General features: G+C 41.9%; 1 protein-coding gene and 1 long non-coding RNA gene across 3 annotated transcripts; both read left to right on the top strand.

Annotated features, from left to right (window-relative positions):
- Positions 1 to 278: 278 nt before the first annotated feature.
- On the top strand, positions 279 to 5,802 carry LOC117824532 (elastase-1-like). 2 transcript variants are annotated; one of them, XM_034700158.1, is made up of 9 exons: positions 279 to 419; positions 531 to 1,153; positions 1,266 to 1,366; positions 2,279 to 2,379; positions 2,716 to 2,841; positions 3,557 to 3,693; positions 3,821 to 3,963; positions 5,319 to 5,468; positions 5,696 to 5,802. In XM_034700158.1, exons 2-9 carry the CDS (start codon positions 1,114 to 1,116, stop codon positions 5,705 to 5,707), a joined length of 810 nt encoding a protein of 269 aa, XP_034556049.1. In that variant the 5' UTR covers positions 279 to 419; positions 531 to 1,113; the 3' UTR covers positions 5,708 to 5,802. The 2 variants fall into 2 exon arrangements, with proteins under 2 accessions (XP_034556049.1, XP_034555981.1); XM_034700090.1 differs by lacking the exon at positions 531 to 1,153 and having other exon boundaries at positions 345 to 471.
- Positions 5,803 to 18,899: 13,097 nt separating this feature from the next.
- Positions 18,900 to 20,529, top strand: LOC117824340. The gene is made up of 3 exons (XR_004633572.1): positions 18,900 to 18,924; positions 20,085 to 20,187; positions 20,292 to 20,529. It is a non-coding gene; the product is annotated as an uncharacterized LOC117824340 (long non-coding RNA).
- Positions 20,530 to 20,798: the final 269 nt, after the last annotated feature.

Here is a 20,798-nt window from a genome sequence, read left to right as displayed (position 1 = left end):
TGACTGGCAGCGCAATAGTGTAGTTAGTGGTTCCTACTTGTGCTTTCATAGAGACAAGGTTGCTGGTTCAAGGCTGGTGCTGGCTTACAACAATGGTGCATACCCTGATTGCAGGGATAGAAGGTTAAAGGATAACGTACTCTCCAGAAGATAGGGTGTAGACCTCTCTTCAAACACAATTTTACTTCAGGAAAGTATTCTGATTACTTTAGAAAAAAGTACTTCCACTACATGTTATTTGTTTTTTTTTAAACTCTAGATAACTTATGTGCATACTTTAAAAAGAAATACTCTGGTTACATCTCATTTGATTTTATTAACTCCTTGAATTACATTTTTCTTTTGGCTTATTGATTTTTATGTGGTACATTAGATACATTAGACCTGTGAACTGCAGCGTCCATGGTCCCTGGGTCAACGTAAGCAGCTTCCGGGATTTGAGTATTGCACCTTTCCATGTTTTGAATTTTGGTAATATTATGATGAACTGTGCTGACCTGCAAATCGTTTTTTGTTTCCAACCTTTCCAGGTATGTGAGAATGCAGTTTGTATGAAAATGTGCATATAGCAGACTTGAATTGAGTTTAAGTGACATGAAGTCTATGCAATCAAAAAGCCTCATCATGCAGTTTAAATAAGATTCTTTCTCTGTCTATTTGAGTATGTGAAGGCCTCTTCAATATCCAGGGAAAGAGAACAAAGTCAAGATTAAAAGTCTGAATAAGCAAAATAGAAACTGCAGATGCACTTGTTAGAACAAGTTCGAGGAAGCATTTACTGGCTTCTCTGTCAAATTAAATGCAAACATTTTGGAGTGGACACTAAAAAGAAAATTACAGAATGAGACAATCACACACTTTAAAAAAAAACAGAGCTAGGTTTGAGTGGAAAAAATGAATTCAGAAGCTGAGTCAGCTCTTCCATTTATAACCCCCCCCCCCCCCTCCATCCTCACTGCGCTGATAACTGTGAGACAGAAACAGGTGGACTTGAGCTGCTATTGAGCAGGTTTCTCCACGACATACACACACTGTAAGCAGAGGGGGGCCTGAGGGTTTAAAAGAGCGGTGGGCAGAGATGTCCAGTGCAGAAAGTTTCGGTAGACTGCAAACATGCTCAGGTTCCTTTTGTTGACCTCTCTGGCAGCCCTCGGTAAGAACTGACTGATACTTCCTTTCAATTGACATTCTGCACACACACTCACAAATCCTTACTGGCTCATATGTTCTACCTCTTACTGTCCGTAATGTCACTTGTGTCTCAGTGCTGGCCGAGCTGGAGCCCCAGCCCAGGTTCCTGGAGGACACTGCTGAGGAGAGAGTTGTGGGTGGTGAGGTGGCTAGACCTAACTCCTGGCCCTGGCAGGTACAGAACTGTTTGCACTGTGAAACCTCTCTGCACAAGGCTTTTATATCTAAGGCCTTGGATATGCTACAAATATTTAATAACCTCAGCAGATCTTTTCCTGGCTTGGCTTTCATTCCGGGAGTACATATGATTTTTAAAAACACAGCTTCTTCTATAGATGTTTGTAAAGCCTAATATGACTCTAACCTATGATTCATAAAGTAAACACCTTTTGAACATTTAGTTTATTATCAACAAAACACCATCGTGATGGAGTAGATGCTTTAAATGTATTTTGTTCTAAAGGCCCTGGCACTTGTATTCATGAGCATTTGCAGGTTAAACAAGGTTTCAGTTTATTAGCTCTTGCTCTCTATCTTTATTTTTTTCATCAGTGTAGCATCACTTCAATAAAATACCAGCAGCATTAATGTTCCTCAACTTATAAAGGAATGTTTTTTTTCTCATTGGAGCAAGAGCTGTGTTACTTCAACAGGAGTATCCATGTTTATGGAAGTTGAAACATATGGCATGGATGGCAGAGCTTTTGTCTAAACTTTGAACTTTTCAAAGAGTTAAGAAAGTAGTCAAAAGTTAAAAAAGATTCATATCTGTTGCATACTGTCCCCTTGATAACTAAAGTTGCTGCTACAATTTTGTTTAACAGTGCTCTGTTTGACTTGAAGTACAGTATAGCTTACTGAAAATACAGAAAAAAACAACAGTTTTTTTTTCTAAAATGTTAAACAGGTCACTGCAACTTTTATTTTTTGTTCCAGCAAACATCTACAGAGCACATCAGGGGAATTGAAAAGTGATTTCCTCACATAAGCGTAGTTTTGTTTTGGGAAAGCTTCCAAAACACAGTGTGCAATACTGTGAATGTGTCAGTTTCAAATTGTAACGCTCTCTCTGTTCTCCTTTCATCAGATCTCTCTTCAGTACAAATCTGGCAGCAGCTTCTATCACACCTGTGGAGGAACCCTGATCAAGAGAGGATGGGTCATGACCGCTGCTCACTGCGTGGACAGGTATGAGTTAATGCTTCACAGAATAGCTGCTGAGCTCAAAACTAATGCACACTATATGGGTGGAGGAGGAGGAAAGAGCTGAAAATAACACCTGTATTTCATAACCCTGGTAGCTCATATGCATACACAGATCATCCAAACTATAAAGAGTTCTGCAATGTTATTGTATTCCAGCCTGATTTAATCTATCACATGAAATCCACACTCTTACATAAAAATATAGTTTCTATGTCAAATATTGATTTCCAGCAGCTGCCCCCCTGTTGCAAAAGAGTGCTTACTGTCAGAAAGGCTAAATGTGAGCTGGGAATAAATATTAGATTGTCGTTCGTATAGTTCCAGGACTTGGCGTGTTGTTCTCGGAGATCACAACATCAACTCCCACGAGGGCGGAGAGCAGTACATGAGCGTAAGCCGCGTCTACATCCACCCCAACTGGAACTCCAACAATGTTGCTGGAGGGTGAGTGCTTCTGTGTGGGTCATGTTTTGGCATATTTTGTACTCAAATATTGCACAGGCTGTTGAATGTACATGACACGTAACAAAACTAGAACGCATTTAGTTATTTGAAGAGTGCCATTATTTGAGTCAGTAAGTCCTCAAATATTGACCTGGGCTTTTATTTGCAATTACTGCTAAAGGTACCAGATATTTACTGTATAAGAGGAAAATGTTTGCCTTTGGATCACAATCTGTTGCCATCCAGTTAACTTTTAATGTTGCAGAATTTTGTAGATTTATTAATCTTTGGAAATTCATATTGTCTCCAACCCCCACCAACCTTTTTAATTTCACAAAATAAGGTATCTGTTGGGTGACAAATCCTTAGATTTATAACTCTGGAAATCAACTTATTAAATACAATCATACAAAGATACACAGCTTGTGCTGTAAAGCAGAAAACTAATGTGCAATCAGTTACTGCAGCAGTCAGCCTCATAAATGTTGTGATTTGTTGATTTGCTCTGTTGAAAACATTGTAATGAATTATGGATTACTTAAGGGTGCTTTTGGAAACTGACTGACAGAAAAAACATACATTGACTCAACCTGAGAACAACCTGCAGATATATCAGTTATTCCTGTTACAGCTCTTCACATACAAATAAAAATTATTTAGTTTTTATAAGAAAAGGGAGAAGATATAAAACCTGAGTGTATTTTTTGACCCTCAGATGGGACATTGCTCTCCTGCGTCTGTCTTCTGATGCTTCCCTCAACAACAATGTCCAGCTCGGTGCCCTGCCCCCCTCCGGTCAGGTCCTGCCCCACAACAACCCCTGCTACATCACCGGCTGGGGTCGCACCCAGAGTGAGTCCCACAAAACCAGATAACACCCTTCATATAAGTCAGTATTTGCAAACAGAAGGAAAGTATGTTAGTGTATGATCCTCCTATGGAAGGTGTTATCATGGTTGAATAATGATATTTTCCTCAGCTGGCGGTCAGCTGTCTGCCCAGCTGAAGCAGGCTTACCTGCCCGTTGTCGACCACAAGACATGCACTAGCTATGGCTGGTGGGGCAGCACCGTGAAGGACTCCATGGTCTGCGGTGGAGGTGGTAGCGACTCTGGTTGCCAGGTGCGTAAAGAAAGCAGTGATTATAATGAGAATTTTTAAAAATACATTAAAACCACCTGCATCGATTCCCCACTGCACTCCTATTATACTATTTACGGCATGTTAGAAAGCTCTTAAAGAGACATCCTCCTTTTACTTCACATTTTTCAAACCTGTAGCCTTTAGCTCTAACTCAAGCAACATCATTTGAGGCCAATTATCACATGCAACAAAATTATTCATACTTTTTTGTTACAAATATAGTAGAGGACAAGTACAGACAGATTACCATGTTTAACACCAACCCTGTATCAATAACTGAAATGCTATCAATTAAAGCAAAATAAATCAGTTAAATCACTGACAAGTAAAACTTTTGGGTTGCCAGGTTGTGACTTAAACTCGGTTGGATTTTGTGACGATTGTTGTGGACCTCTGTTAAATAAGCTGCATAATCGATCTTGAACATTTGATTTATCAGCTACACATTAGGCTTTTTTTAAAGCTACATTTTTGTGGCACCCATTTATTTAGAGAGGAAAGGATATTGGATAGAGCAGGAAACTGAGAGAGAGTGGGGGAATGACGTGCTAGAAAGGGGCCTTCAGGGTGGAGTCAAACCTGGGCCAACCTCCACATGGGTACGTGACGTAACCACTGGGCTAAACCCTGCGCCACATCAGGCGTTTTAAATATTCAACTAACATTTGAAATTTCATTATCACAAAACAGAGAGGAAAAAACTTGACTAAGTATTTTTTTTAACAAGCTGGCAACTCAAAATGTGCTTTTAGAAATACAGATTACACAGATTGATGAAGCATTAGACACTGAAACCCACTTTTACAAGTACTTCTTTCAAGTAAGGATGTGTTTTTTAGCAGGGAAGATTGTTCCCAGCTCAGATTTTTTACCCAGTTTCTCCAGCTCTCTCTCAATCTTCAGTGACACTATTTGATATTAAAAATGCTGGATGTTTGCAGACTGTAGAAACACAGTTAAGAACTCCTCAGAATTCAGTCCCACTCCACCATGACAAAGTGAATTGAGCCTCTCCCCCTCTGAGCTGAGGTCTGACCCCTTCCTGTCAAGAAAGATATTTTGGGGGACACATGCAGGATTACTTGCTGCATCAGCAGGGGCATAAGTCAGTAACAATGATCCAGACTTGTGCTTAAACTGCACAAAGTGTCAAAGTTTCTCAAGTTCACTCTGTGTCCAAACTCTTGAGGCTGTCTTGGACTGGACAGTGATATGAGAAGCTAGTGAGAAAGAGTTAAGTGCATTGTAAAATGTTGAATTTTCTCCAAACTCTGCTAAGAGGTTATGAATTTCTGACTCTGTGCTTCTCTGTGATGTGTTCTCTCTTAACCCAGGGTGACTCTGGCGGCCCCCTGAACTGCAGCGTCAACGGCCAGTGGGTCGTCCACGGTGTGACCAGCTTTGTGTCCTCCTCCGGCTGCAACGCCTACAGGAAGCCTACCGTCTTCACCCGTGTCTCTTCCTACATCAGCTGGATGAACGGCGTCAGTATAACCAAAGAGCATCACGTTTTTTAGAAAACATTTGAACATTTTCATGTGGGCTGTGCATGATTTGAGTCACAGCTCTGAAGTAAATTTCAGCTGTAATTGGAGAATTTAGTCATTTTGTTCATGCGGTACACCCTCACAGAAAGTTCTCTATTTGTGCATCAGTTTGGTGTTTTTATAAGGATAATCACATAATGACTCATGTTTCCTTGCTTTGCCAGATCATGGGTTGAGAAGAAGGACCATCTCCATGGAGACGAGCGAACACCCAGGATTCATCTCAGTTTCTGCCAAACTCTGTCAGAATAAAATCTCTGATAAATGTGGATTTGGAATCTGATGTCAGTGTGTGCATTGTGCCATGTGTGGGAGACAGCAGGCCCTGTTCTTATTAAGAATTATAAAAGCATAAGTAAATATAGGTGAAGAGACATTGAGGTGCCAGAGTGTTCAAGCAAAAGATGGAGAAGTAGATCTAAAGGCAGAGGTGTGAGGAGGTCATATTCAGGTCAGGTATTTTGTGTGAGGTGATCCTTGGATACTAAATAGATTTCAAACAGTTACACCATCATGAAAATGGAGAATGAGATTCTTCTTTGAGTAAAGTTTTGTGTATTATTATAACTGTTTCAATCAGGGGAGAAAGTAAATGAATGAAAGGTAGATACTTTCCTTTTTTTCAGCGATGTTTTTGGGCATTTTTTGCCTTTATTGGACAGGAAAGCTGGAGAGAGACAGGAAATGTGGGGAGTAGAAAGTATGGGAAGACATGCAGCAAATGGTAGAGGCCAGAAATTACAAGGAATGTAGCCTATGTATATGGGATGTACGCTTAGACCGCTAAGCCAACAGCGCCCATTGATACTTCTTGTACATTAATGAAGTTATATTAAATTATTGACAGAGAGTCTCTAGCACTTAGACTCTACAGGAAGATATGATGTTTGAAGGATGTCTGCCCTGAGCGGCAGCCAAAGGATCCCCTCCCCTGTGGGGTCAGGGTTAGAGTTTGGGTTACCACACTGGTGGTGGAGGTGTTGACTAATGATATCTACTGAGGCTGATTGGATAATGAAGCTGATAAAGCTCTGGGCAGTGATAGGGAGTGGGGGGTATTGGCATGATGGTGTGGAGGAACCGGAGGCAGAGAAAATAATGTTTAGAAAAGACAGCAATGGGGCGCCATTGGGCTAGCGGTCTAAACACGCGCCCCATATACAGAGGCTTGTAGCCCACATCGCAGCGTTAGCAGGTTCGACTCCAAACCTCGAACATTTGCTGCATGTCTTCCTACACTTTCTACTCCCTACATTTCCTGTCTCTCTTCTACTATTCTATCTAATAAATGTGAAAATTCCCAAAAATTTAACTTTTAAAAGAAAAGAAGACAGCAGCGGGGTCTCGAGTGACTGAAGCCAATCCTGGCTGTCATTGGGCTAGAAGTGGGGGACATCCTGGACAGGTTGCCAGTGGAATGTGCTAACATATAAACAGACACACCACACCACACACACTCACACTTACAGGCAATTTAGAGTGGCCAATTAACCTACAGAGCATGTTTTCGAACACAATGTTTTGACTTTTCTTATTGATAAGAAAATAAATCTAATAAAAATAAATCTATTTAAACAATAATCCCTGTAATTGAATTAATGCCAAAAAAACAGTGTAATTAAATCATTTAACAGTGTACAAATATCTTTTTTAAATTGATTTTATCTTGTGCAGATGCACACATATTGTAGTAAAGGGTTACATATGTAGAAAAATTAACATTCACTTATTCAAATCTTAGGCTGTCTAATTTCACAAGACTTCTCAATGATTCATGTTCCTGTTTCTCCTCACTCATCTTTGTATAAATCTTGAATATTACACCAGATGGATGCTTTATTCTAAAAGAAAAATATACCTTTAAATGAGTGACACAGATTGTCAAACCATCTCAAAGTCAAAGCTTCCAGAAATCCCCCAGGCGGAGAATAAAAGTGATACTAAATCAATCTGAAGTTATAAAGTGCGTCAACTTTTACCGGTCTCAGAGGGAAAAGCTGTCAGCACTAATACGTTATACCGCACATCAGATGACAAACACACCAAAATATAAAAAACTGCATGAAAGAAAGCACAATATTTCTTTTAAGTGTGCTTACACAAAGTCATAATCATAAACCTTCACATAAAGAAACAGACAGATAGATAGCGGGAGAAATAAGTTGTACAAACAGAATGATACAGAAAAAATCAGCTCTATTCATTGGACTTTTTATTTCTAATAATTTATTTTGCACTGATTTATTTCCGTTGTTTGTGGGTGTGTGTGTGAAAAATGTTGTTATGTTTCCACAGCAGTGTTGCCATATGGTGGCAATGATGGCTCCACATCCTACAGTAATGGCTGTCATATCGTCCTGCTGTAACACAGACAGCTGGTGTAAATTAAAGCTCAGTGGAACACAGACTGCATGTAAACGAGTGTGAGGGACATCAAAGTCTGTTTGAGTCTCTCCTCAAACTTTAAAGGCAAAAAAAACAACCTGACACTGCTGCTTAGTTTTTATTTGATTCAGATAAGTGTGCAAGGAGTATTTAAATATCAAAGCTGATTTGGGTAACTGGTTTTAGTGTAACATAATACACATAATATCTTTAATCGAAGTGTGTAGAAGCAGGACTTTTGTTGGTTTGTGTAACACCTTATGGAAGCAATGGCTGTTTCATAACCACAAATGTACTACTGTTTACGACATACTGCTTTTAACAACATTGTAATGTGCATCCTCTCTGCGTCATATGAATTAATCAAAAAAGTACTTCTGATCCAAGCTACAATGGCTAAGCTAGCACACTCATTGGCCCAGGACGAGGACGAAATTGAACCTGCGACCTCTGTGTAGAGGGCTATAGACTCTGTATATGGAGCACGTGCTTAGACCACTAGGCAAACAGTGCCCCTTGAATACATTTTAATCACAGAATAGAAAATATATAACAAACATTTGTACTCCATTTGTTGCTGGCAGATGAGCTCCGCTCTTGTACAGTTTTGGGGCGGTTGAGTTTGACTAGAGAGCTCCTGTCTAACGCAGGATGAGATGAGGAGCTGAAGCTAGACTCTGGAGTTGGAGAAGGGTTGGAACCATAGACTGTACAAAATATGGACATAGTATCCCTGATGTCACCCATCTGTTGCTGAAAGCTGTTTTGAAGCCAACCGACGGCAGCAGCCACAATGGAAATGAAGAATTCAACCAGGCAGAGTATGACGTAGTGTGAGCCTCCCAGCCAACAGCTATGTGTTCCTGACCGGGAGTCAAGTCAGTCATGTCCTCATTTGGGCTAAAACTCGGAATTCTAATATCTTCTGAACCGTCATGTTAGAAAAAAATTCACCCCCAGTACAGTGTGTGCCTATAGAGAGATTAGCTTCGTAGGGCCTAGCTGTTTTTTTAACCAGGCTGTAAACATGTTTATTAATGCTGCAAAGATCGTCTTTTTCCCATTCAAGTCTATGTGGTTTCCGGTGTTTCTGCAGCTAGCTTCAAGCGGATTCTCGATGTATTGCAGTTTATAACACTTCCGCATGGGCTTAATCGTTTGAGACCGGAGGTTGCCACTTGGTTGGAACATACAAACTGAGGGGAGCAGATTTACATTTTTGGTGGCAGCAGGATGATCAGTCAGTAGCGGTTGAGGCAAAATCTGATGTCTTGTTACTCAAAGCTGATTGCTGTAGGCCTGGGTTAGTCTCACTTTGGCTAGGCCATTTTTGCCGTTCTGGTCCATTATTGTTTGATGGTTTTTTGTTTTTGCTGCAGCAGCATTTATAGTACAGAGGTTTCAAACTGTCTTCATTATAATTTGCAACATTTAATTCAAAGGGGGGGTTACGGATTACCTCTCTTGTATGGCAGCTATGGCTCAGTGCTAGATTTGGTCATCTCTCAATCAGAGGGTCGGGGATTTGATCCAAGGTCCCGTCCCGCTTTCCTCATGCCAAAGTGTCCTTGGGCAAACCGCTTAACCCATAACTGCTCCCAGTGGCTGTGGGGGTAAATGGGGTTTGTTAATACTGATTGGCTCTTTACATAGATCCTCTGCCATCAGTGGCAGATGGGTGAATGGGACTAGGCATGTAAAAGCAGTTTGAGTGATCAGAGGATAAGAGAAGGCTCTACACAAACACAGTTCATTTACTTCCCAATGCCTTTACCTTCAAATTATAAAGCTTCCTCTTTTTTCCAGTCTGCCAATATTCTTCGTGAACATTTATTTGTTCCGCAAAAGTTTTAAGTTGTGTTTTTGTACTTGCTTATGTGGTGCACCCAAATATGTGCAACCACATTTGTTGTGTATTGAGTAACTGAACTTTGTTTAATAAGCACTTAGTGTGTGCAAATATGCTCTGATAATCAAGACAAGTATTACTTTACATTTATGAGATGTAGTCCTGTGTGAATATTGATAAGTCAAAGAGAGAAACAGTAAACGGAATCTTTGTCACTGTAGTCGCACACCCCAGTTGCCTACTGTGGACGGACTTCCTGCCCCCCCTCAGACGGAATCTGGAGAAAGATACTAGTGCTTCTGTTCTTCTTGCTCTGAGACTTTGCTTTTATTCTACAGGTTAGTAGTGACTCAAAATTGCTATAAAATGAAAGCGTTAAGTTTTGTGTTACTTCTGTAAGTGACAGGTTGTAATGTTTGTATGAATGTGATAACTCTACAGTTAAGTTTAAGTGAACAGCGGCAAGCTAACGGCCGCTAAGCTAACCGCCGGAAGTCTTGCGTGATTTTGCGCGGTTATCGCGAGAGTTTGCCAGCTCACGCTAAATACTGTATATTCTCACAGTACCATGTGTGTTAGTTTGTTTACACTTAGTAATGTGCTCCTGTTTATTTTGCAAGGCTCCTGATGTGACTTAATGTGTTTGATGATTACAGAATGTATATTTGTTTGATGTATTTGAATAAGACAGTCATGTTAAGCTAATTAATCCACAGTCTAGTTGCAATGTCCATATATGATTAAGTTACAGCACTCATATAAGAGTATGGATGAGTAATCCTGAGTTTTGCACTATGTTCATTGAAGTCAATGAAAGGTGCCATATGTGATTTGTAAGTCAAGTTTGTAAGTCCCCTTAAAAGTGTTTTAGGCAACAGTTTTGAGTATTTAAACATGCTTATTGTGACAAAGGGAACTTATTTAGTTTTTTTTTTAGAGTTTATATGAACAGGAGAAGGAAATGCACTGAATGTGAAATGTAAATAGGTTAAAGAAATTAAAAGACGGAATCTGGAGAAAGATACGAGTGCTTCTGTTCTTCTTGCTCTGAGACTTTGCTTTTGTTCTACAGATCCATTCTTTTTGTTATTGTGGTCACCGTACCCGGGACCTGTAACACTTACACTCAACCTGTAAAGAGGTTACTGGTGAGCTCTTCTGCTAGTGCCTTCGTTTTCACATAATTAACAGTGAACATAATTTTTCGCCCCTTTCTGAGCTGCTGGAACTAAATCAAGATGTTAGTATATCTGTAATATCTCTGTGAGGACATTCATGACTTTAATGAGAAACAGTGCACTTGTAGAACTAATTACAACTCATTTATCTATCTTTCTGCCTGATTTATTATCTTCTAGTTGTGGTGACAAATCTTCCTACCTCACTTTAACACACTCTCAGGGGTGAGCTGCTGAGATACAAATGGAATTATATACCCCCACAGTGTCACAGTAAGTTTGAGTATTTTGTCTTTGACTCTACAGGTTTTCCTTTTTTTCTCACCAACCTTCACTCCTACTACAGTCTGGCTCGGTGCCAACTGACCACAACTTGTACTTCAACAATGTTTTCTAAACCACTGTACACACCTTCAGTCAGCTAAATTAAACATCACTACTGTCAGGGTGAAATCTGCTGGAACAGAGTAGAACCCCAATAAGATTTGGGCAATGTGTTGAAATTGTTAAATTTCTATGCTTTTCATCTTCTTCATGAGAAATAGTAGAAAGATTTTTTCATCAACATGAGTGGAAATATCTTCTGTATTGATTTGACGAGTTAGCAGGTCCTACTTTCTAACTGATTCATAACAGAAAGTGCAGACAGATGTCTAGGCTCCTAGGCCCAAGCTTTGCCTCTGGCTCATTTCCCTCTTCACGATCCATTTTACCCCTACTCGTGAACAAAACACCAAGAAACTTGAACTCCTTCACTTGGGCCAAAGAGTCATTCCCCACCCAGAGAGACCGCGATCCACTATGGCCTTCAACTTAGAGGTGCAGACTCTCAGCACTCAGCTCCAAATCCCCTCAATGCCTGCTGAAGGTCCCAACCTGGAGAAGCCAACAGAACCACATCATCTACATAAAGCAGAGATGGAATTCTGAGGCCTATAAACAGGATACCCTCCTACACCTGAGCTCCTGTCCATGAAGATCACAGTATGACTAAGCATTTTTGGGGTCTGTAAATTGGGGTCCTGTTTTGTGCTTTATTGTTTATATTTGTTGTTCCTGATTTCTGTACGCTTTTGTGCTTTGATGCAAATAAAGTGTTAATATTTCATCAATTATCAAGAAAAGTTGAACGTTGTTCTTATTGGAGGACATAAAACAGTGAACTAGCTTTCACACATTAAATATGAGCAGTTCATTGCAAGAGCAGTACAGGGAACAAGCAGACAGCTGAGATATTTCCTCCAAAACTTTATGTGGACCTCCAAGGAGTGCCAGAGAAACAAAAAACAGTGGAAATCAAATGTTATTAGTATTCATTATCTGGGGATCATGGTTAAATCTGTCTAAATGTTGAAAAATAAACAAAACAAGTAAAAAGTCTGGTTCAGAAAATTGATGTCTGACCAGAAACTTTCTCTCTCTCAGTTAATATTGACCAAATTGTTTCACACTCTGCTGTCTCAAACTGATTTACACAAAATGTAATAATTCCATGTAATTCATACTAAGTCTTTCACTTTTGGCAACTCTTCTTATGCCTAAGCTTAAATGGCAAAAAGCTACAAGTGTTCGGTTCATAGACTGTGTAATACTTGGATGTAGTTGTAGATGTTACCCATTGCAGTTCTGAAGTCTATTGTCCATGGTTGCCATATTGGAAATACTGGCTAAAGTTTAATTCCTTTAAAAATAACAAGCTAGCAGTCAACAGGTTTATTTTTGCCATAAAGATTGTCTTTTTTGAATGGGTGTAAGTGGTTTCCAATGCTTCTGCAGCCAGCCTCAAGTGGACGCTCGAGGAACTGCAGCTTTTAGCACCTCCACATTGGCTTTATTTTTGCCATTTGGCTCAGTTTCAGTCTTGATAAGGTGTATTAAACAGTCCCTCCAGGATTTCGCGGGATTTGTTTGTGATTGTTGCGGCCCAAAAAGCTTGAATTTGCGACAGCTTTTTGAAAAAATTGCGGTGAAAGTTGCGATTATTATTTTTTGCTTTTTTCCCCCAATAACATATCAGGGGCAAGTAAATACGCTAAATTACAGTTGTTTTTAGAAAGCATTCTTGATGTGGCCACTGACTGTATTTTGATTCTCTTGATTCACATGAAAGGACTGTATTGCACATTTACGACGGTTCCTGAATGCACCTCGCAGCGACTGATGCACAGTCAGTTCACGGCACTCTGAAATTAATCTGCATCTTTGATGACAAGGAGTTGATCAAAACTTACTGAATGTGTCTGATGTATCGCCAAACTGGATTAAATCAAGCTGTAGATGCAGAGCTTTTTACGGTAACCACGGCAACAACGTCAAAATATCAAATAGTAAACAGACGCCCCTCAGTTGTGTCTTTGTCACTAACGCACACCGGGGGTAAAAATCATCAATGAAGATGAGACAGATGCATGGAGGTGAGGAGAGCTGGTGTAACAGGGTTAAAAATGCAGTATTAATTATTATTTCATTATAATTACACAAAGTATACCTGTGTGTGTGTGTGTAGAGCCTCCTTGTATATTTGTTTTTCTAAAAGTATTTTGAAGTGCAGCCTCATCTTCCGGTCATTTTCTTCTTCGTTGGTATCTTGACCTTTATATTTGATTTGCCCCCTTCCCTCTCCCCTTTTGTATGTTATCCCTTGGGGAGAGGTAGGTGTCTGTCACTTTACTTTTATGTTTCCATATATTTACTTATTCTATGTGTGCTTTTGTCCTGTATAGTGTTCCTATGTGTATATTAAACAGAGTTTACTTTTATTCATTTGTAAAGTCATAGTTAAGCAGACTAACTGAACATGCACGTGCTGGTTTACGTGCACTGAAGGTTTAAGCTAGTCGAAATGTGCTTTCATCTGTGCAGGAGCGGAGGCGGGCTGCATACTGTATAAAACTCTGAGGTTCTTGTCTGTCTGTTTAACAGGTATGATTATTGTGTTTTATATCCTTTATGTGAGTGTAAAGTTTATGCTTGTTACGCAGCCTTTTGTATGTTATCCCTTGGGGAGAGGAGCGGAGGCGGGCTGCATACTGTATAAAACTCTGAGGTTCTTGTCTGTCTGTTTAACAGAATAAACGCAGAACAAACGAAGTCCTGGTGTTGGTCGTTAGTCAACTTTAAACAAACACAACGCAGATTTCCACGGGTTACACTTGGTGCCGTGACCCGGATTCGAACCGGGGTTGCTGCGGAGGATCTGCCCATCGCCCAGGGTCTGAGCAAAACCCAAGGCGTGCCTTCGACTGAATCTCCTCCCTCTCCTGACTCAGTGTCTGACCCTGTGAAGCTACTTGATACCTGTGGGTTGGGTGATGTAGATGTTGAGAGCTGTGAGGTGTCGGTTGAGTGCAAGACAAAGTTGGCTGAGCTTTTGTTGAGCTACAAAGACATCTTCTCTAAGGACAAGCTGGACTGTGGTGAGGCAAAGGGATTTGTCCATCGCATTCATCTCAGTGATGACCGCCCCTTTAGGCTGCCGTTCCGCCGAGTTCCTCCTGCACACTACCAGAAGCTAAGAGAGGTGCTCTCTGACATGGAGATGAAAGGCATAATCAGCAAGTCTATCAGTGAGTATGCCTCACCGCTTGTTATGGTCTGGAAGAAATCAGGAGACTTGAGAATCTGCACTGATTTTCGCTGGCTGAATGCCAAAACAGTGAAAGACGCTCACCCGCTGCCTCACCAGGCGGACTGTCTGGCTGCCCTTGGTGGAAACGCCTTCTTCAGTACCATGGATCTGACATCAGGATTTTACAACGTTCCCCTCCATGAGTCTGACAGGCACTACACAGCCTTCACTACACCTCTTGGCCTCTATGAGTACAACCGACTCCCTCAAGGCCTGTGCAACAGTCCAGCATCTTTCATGCGAATGATGCTCAGCATCTTTGGTGATCTAAACTACTCAAGCCTGCTGTGCTACCTTGATGACCTGCTGGTGTTTGCGCCTTCTGAGGATGAGGCCCTCAAGAGACTGGAGGTTGTTTTCTCCCGTTTAAGAGCCAGTAACCTGAAGCTAGCGCAGAAAAAGTGTCATTTTCTTCAACGGTCTGTGCAGTTCTTGGGTCATGTGGTTGATGCTAATGGTGTTTCTGTTGACCAGGAAAAAGTGAGGGTTATCTCCAGCTTCAACAAAGAGGATCTCATGAATGCTGATGGCTGCACTCCCTCTCCACAGAAAGTGAGATCTTTCCTTGGGATGGTGATGTTTTATCAGCATTTCGTCTCTGGCTGCTCTCGGGTGGCTAAGCCGCTCTTTGCCTTGACTGCGGGTCAGAAGAGGAGAGTGAAAAGTTCCAGGGGTCAAGGTAGAGCTGGGACATTCCGGGAGTTGACTCCCCAAGACTGGACTCCTGCTTGTGAAAGAGCATTTGAGGAGCTCAAGAGTGCACTCCTGAACTGTGTGGTGCTGGCCCATCCTGACTTTGACAGACCATTTCTCCTTTCAACTGATGCATCTTTGGATGGCCTTGGCGCTGTGTTGTCTCAGGTTCCGGTGGGTGAGGAGAGAGCAAGACCGGTAGCTTTTGCAAGCAAGTCCCTCAGTCGCAGCCAGTCCAAGTATCCTGCTCACAGACTCGAGTTTTTGGCTTTAAAGTGGGCTGTGTGCGATAAGTTCAGCCATTGGCTCAAGGGCCACAAGTTCACAGTTTGGACTGATAACAATCCTCTCACGTACATCCTGACGAAGCCGAAGCTGGATGCCTGTGAGCAACGATGGGTCGCCAAGCTTGCCCCCTACTCCTTTGACATCAGGTATGTCCCTGGCAGACTGAATGTGGTAGCGGATGCCCTCAGCAGAGACCCGTTCGCAAAGCCTTTGTCTCGCCGCCTGTTATCAGAACCCTACATCGAGCTCTTAAAACAAGCTGGAGATGTGGAGGATCATTGTGTGCAGGATGCCTTTCGTTTGACCTGTCAACCCCAATCTCTGAACAGTCTTCCTCTTTCCACTGCTGTCAATGTCTCCATGTCGGAAGATGATGTGTCCACTGTTTTGTCTTCCACCAGCGACTGGGATTCTGCTACGAGGCAACGTGCAACTTCTCTGTCTGACCACCTGTCAACACTGGCTACACCTGGAGTTGATGAGTTCCCTGTGTTGTCTGTAACAGACCTGCTGTCTCACCAGAACACAGATCCTGTTGTCTCAAGGGTTACCTTTTACGTTGGACGGAAGCGTAGACCTTCCAGACGTGAGCGCTGTAATGAGAGTCAACAGACGCTCAGGATCTTGAAGCAGTGGGACAAACTTACACTCCTCAACGGTGTCCTCTACAGAGTTGTCAAAGACCCGCTGACCAAACACAAGAGATTCCAGTTTGTTGTGCCTGATTCCCTTCGATCTGAGGTGCTGTCTGGTGTTCATGACCATGCTGGGCATCAAGGACAGCCACGCACACTCTCTCTGACACGTCAGCGCTTCTTCTGGTATGATATGGAGAAGGATGTTCGCAACTATGTCAGGAACTGCCACCGGTGTGTACTCAGCAAGACCCCAGAGCCAGCCGCAAGAGCCCCTTTGGAGAACATTAAGACCACTGCTCCTCTGGAACTTGTGTGCATTGATTTCTGGTCTGCTGAGGATAGCAACAACAAGTCTGTGGATGTTCTGGTGGTCACAGACCACTTCACCAAGTTGGCGCATGCATTCCAGTGTCAAGACCAAACAGCTAAAAGAGTAGCCAAGAAGCTTTGGGATGGATTCTTCTGTATATATGGCTTCCCACAACGCATTCATTCTGACCAAGGAGCAAATTTTGAGAGCGAGCTGATGGCTGAGCTTCTGGAACTGAGTGGTGTTGGGAAGTCTCGCACCTCGCCTTACCACCCTATGGGGAATGGAAACACAGAAAGGTTCAATCGCACACTTGGCAACATGTTGAGATCCCTCCCTCCAAGAGCGAAACAGAAATGGCCTCAGCTGATCCAGTCAATGACGTTCATGTATAACTGTACTGCTCATGAGACTACAGGTTTTGCACCTTTCTATCTGATGTTCGGCAGGGTCCCCAGGCTGCCGGTTGATCTCATGCTTCAGAACGTTCTTCGTGACGACACCACTTGTGATTACGACTCCTATGTCAAGTCTCTGGTTGATGACCTACGCACTGCTATGTTAACAGCCCAAGCGAACAGCAGAGTGGAGCAAAAACATCAGTCTGATCAGTACAACAAAAGAACTAGAGGCTTGCCTCTCTCACTGGGCGACCAGGTGCTGGTGGCAAACAAAGGAGTCAGAGGCAAGAAGAAGCTTTCTGATAAGTGGAATCCTCTTGTCTATACTGTTGTGGACTCAAAGCCTGCTCTTCACATCTACCGGATCAGAGACAGGGATGGTCGTGAGCGTGTGGTGCACCGAAACCTCCTCCTTCAAGTCAATTTCCTGCCTTTGGATGTTTCTCTGGACGATGATGCGACTGCTGTGTGTCTGAATGATGGCCTCTCCATGTCTGGACTGCCTGGGGCAGAGATGTCAGTGGTGGACTCTGAAGCTGAGCGGCTTGGACCCTCACTTGCTGGTTCCCTCTCTTCTGTGAGTGACTGTGATGAGGATTTTACTGCCTCCTGGGTTGAGCAACATTCTCCCACTGCTACAGTTTCTGATGTTGACCCATGTCCCCCACCAGTGGCTTCTTCTCCTGCTCTACGTGGGCTGGTTGGTGCTGTTCCCTCCTCGGACTCTTCTGCTGAGCAATACTCCCCACCTACCAGTGCCTCAGGTCACGCAGATTCAGATATGGGTCTCAGACTTACCTCCAGATTCGGTAGAGTCATTAAACCTGTTTGTCGTCTGATTGAGTCAATGGCTCAGGTTGAAACATTGTTTGGTATTGACCAAGTTAAATCTACTGTTATACATGTGTAGTTACCTACCTTGTGTCTACCCTTTAACTGTTTTCCTGGAGGATAAACATTTGTTTTGGGTTTAGACAGTTGTATTTTGGTATTGTATTTTGTATTTTGCTGAGATTATTGCCCCTTTGCTTGTTCCCACTGTGTGTATGGCCTTGTTGTGTGGTGTAAAAGGCACCTCATTTCTTTGTCTAAAGAGTACTCCTCAGATTTTGCTAGGCGCCGAGCTTGTCTCTGGACTCTTAACCGATTTATGGTGGCGTGTGTTGCTGATTTGTTCCACTGGTTTTGTGGTTCCTTATGAAGGCCAGTAGGTTTTGTGGTGAATATGCTTTGTAATGTGTTGCATGATTTTGTGTAATTCTAGAGGGGTGAATGTAACAGGGTTAAAAATGCAGTATTAATTATTATTTCATTATAATTACACAAAGTATACCTGTGTGTGTGTGTGTAGAGCCTCCTTGTATATTTGTTTTTCTAAAAGTATTTTGAAGTGCAGCCTCATCTTCCGGTCATTTTCTTCTTCGTTGGTATCTTGACCTTTATATTTGATTTGCCCCCTTCCCTCTCCCCTTTTGTATGTTATCCCTTGGGGAGAGGTAGGTGTCTGTCACTTTACTTTTATGTTTCCATATATTTACTTATTCTATGTGTGCTTTTGTCCTGTATAGTGTTCCTATGTGTATATTAAACAGAGTTTACTTTTATTCATTTGTAAAGTCATAGTTAAGCAGACTAACTGAACATGCACGTGCTGGTTTACGTGCACTGAAGGTTTAAGCTAGTCGAAATGTGCTTTCATCTGTGCAGGAGCGGAGGCGGGCTGCATACTGTATAAAACTCTGAGGTTCTTGTCTGTCTGTTTAACAGGTATGATTATTGTGTTTTATATCCTTTATGTGAGTGTAAAGTTTATGCTTGTTACGCAGCCTTTTGTATGTTATCCCTTGGGGAGAGGAGCGGAGGCGGGCTGCATACTGTATAAAACTCTGAGGTTCTTGTCTGTCTGTTTAACAGAATAAACGCAGAACAAACGAAGTCCTGGTGTTGGTCGTTAGTCAACTTTAAACAAACACAACGCAGATTTCCACCGGTTACACTGGTTCATAAAGCACACCTGCTGCAGGTAGAGACCAAGCGAACACTGAGCCCCTCAATCTATAAATAATAACGTTGTCATTCTCACTTGTCCTGCCTGCTGTCTCCTCTTTTCACCCGTTCTCTGTGCGTGTTTTGTTGTTGAAAAGTGCCGATCAAGTGAGGACTTACGTTCATGTTCCAAGGAAGTCAAATTGATGACAAAACCGATGATATGCAGGGGCTGAGATTGAGGTAATTGGTCAAATTTTCGGGAAAGTTGCGGTGATTGTAAAAAATTGCAGGGCCGCGAAAAAATCCCACTGATTGGTTGAATTTGCGTTGATAGTTGCGATCGCGAAATCGCAACTTCCTGGAGGGACTGATTAAAGCTCATGTGAAGAGTTTATAGCTAGTAATGAAACTGACTGAAATAAAGAAGACCATCAAAGAGATAATATATAATCATTTTAATGCTTGTTGCAGCTGGTTGGTGGCAGATGGAGTGATTAAAAACATGCCACCAAAAAAGCCTTAAGTTACATTTTGTAGGGCAAAGATTCAAGGTGAGTCAAATGTTCCACTGTTAAAAAGAAGTAGGGTGAGATTTTTTATTAAGCTGAAACACTTGTCTGATGCATGTGTGACAAAATCAGCAAAGAGATAAGATAGACTGCTTTGTCCACTTGCGTGATCGAAATCAACATACCCTGAAAGTTCCTCACTGTAGCTTTAAACCACCTTAATACAAAGAATTGAAATCCTCTTAAACTTAAACCTGCTTGCAGTGGTAATAAAGAGTTGCCTTTATTCTGGAAGATTACTGCGTTCAAAGTATTTACCATGGAAAGCAACAAATTGATGTTACGCAATCAGATGCCACAGACTGACACCTTACCTGCTGTTTTCCTCGAGCTGCAAGAATCTCAAACTTCCTCAAAGTGTTGATGTCTACAAATGGTTGGTTTTATTGAGGTCTTTTAAGAAAATTGTGGATCAACACAACTCTTTTGCTTTTATCAGTGGGTTCTTATTGATGTGGAAATGGACGAGAGATTATCCCATTAAACATTCAAAATGTTCAATACAGCTTCTCCCCATTCAGGAGTGGAAGTGTTCTGACAGATTGAGGCACACAAATTGTGATGTTGAGAGCAGTTTGAGGAAAGCAATACACCAGTGTTTACCTCTCTTTCTTCTTCTTCTCAGTCCTCTGAGCTGCAGCGGGGGCTTGCTATCTGTACTTGAAGGTGTAGGATGAGTCAGGACCACCCAGCTCTGTACAGGTGGCAGCGGTCTCTGTGGATGTCAGGTCAGTCTTACATAAGCTCTTATCTACTACGTGATGTTCTTTTCCCTGCAGGGCCCCCGAGCTGCTCTGTTCTGTACACACAACTGATGCTGTGCGTTAATCAGGTGAGAGTACAGATGCCTCAGATGGGGGCACAGTGCCATCTGGTGGAAGTCAGGAGAACTGCAGCAGGAGTTCTGAGACTGCAGCAGCTCCATGAAGCAGGTCAGTGATGGGACAGTGTCAGCGCTGATTAACTCTCCATCTATTTATAAAGACCAGCTTGTTAAGTGAGCCGGCCATGACTCAGCATCAATTATTCATTCTTCTAGTCTCAACTGAATGTCTGTTACATAATGCTGTTCCCTGGTGTCTTTCCTTAAAGTTATACACAAAGAAAACTCTTATAATTGCATGTAGAACTATTTAATTCTGTCTTATCCCTCCTGCTGCTTCTTCATGTGTTCCTTCAGTCAGCTGGCAAAGAACAAGCTGCACAATGTTCAATATAAAAAACTTTAAGTAGCATTAGAAATAAAAAATAATCAGAACAATTGGTGTCAGATAAATAGAAATATGTTTAATAAATCTCTTCAAAATAAAAGTATGTCACAAAAAAATCTAGTGATTTG

Source organism: Notolabrus celidotus, chromosome 1, assembly GCF_009762535.1.
Source record: "Notolabrus celidotus isolate fNotCel1 chromosome 1, fNotCel1.pri, whole genome shotgun sequence".
Taxonomy (NCBI): Eukaryota; Metazoa; Chordata; class Actinopteri; order Labriformes; family Labridae; genus Notolabrus; species Notolabrus celidotus.
Note: the sequence above shows the minus strand (reverse complement) of the source record. Positions and strands in the feature narration are given on the sequence as shown.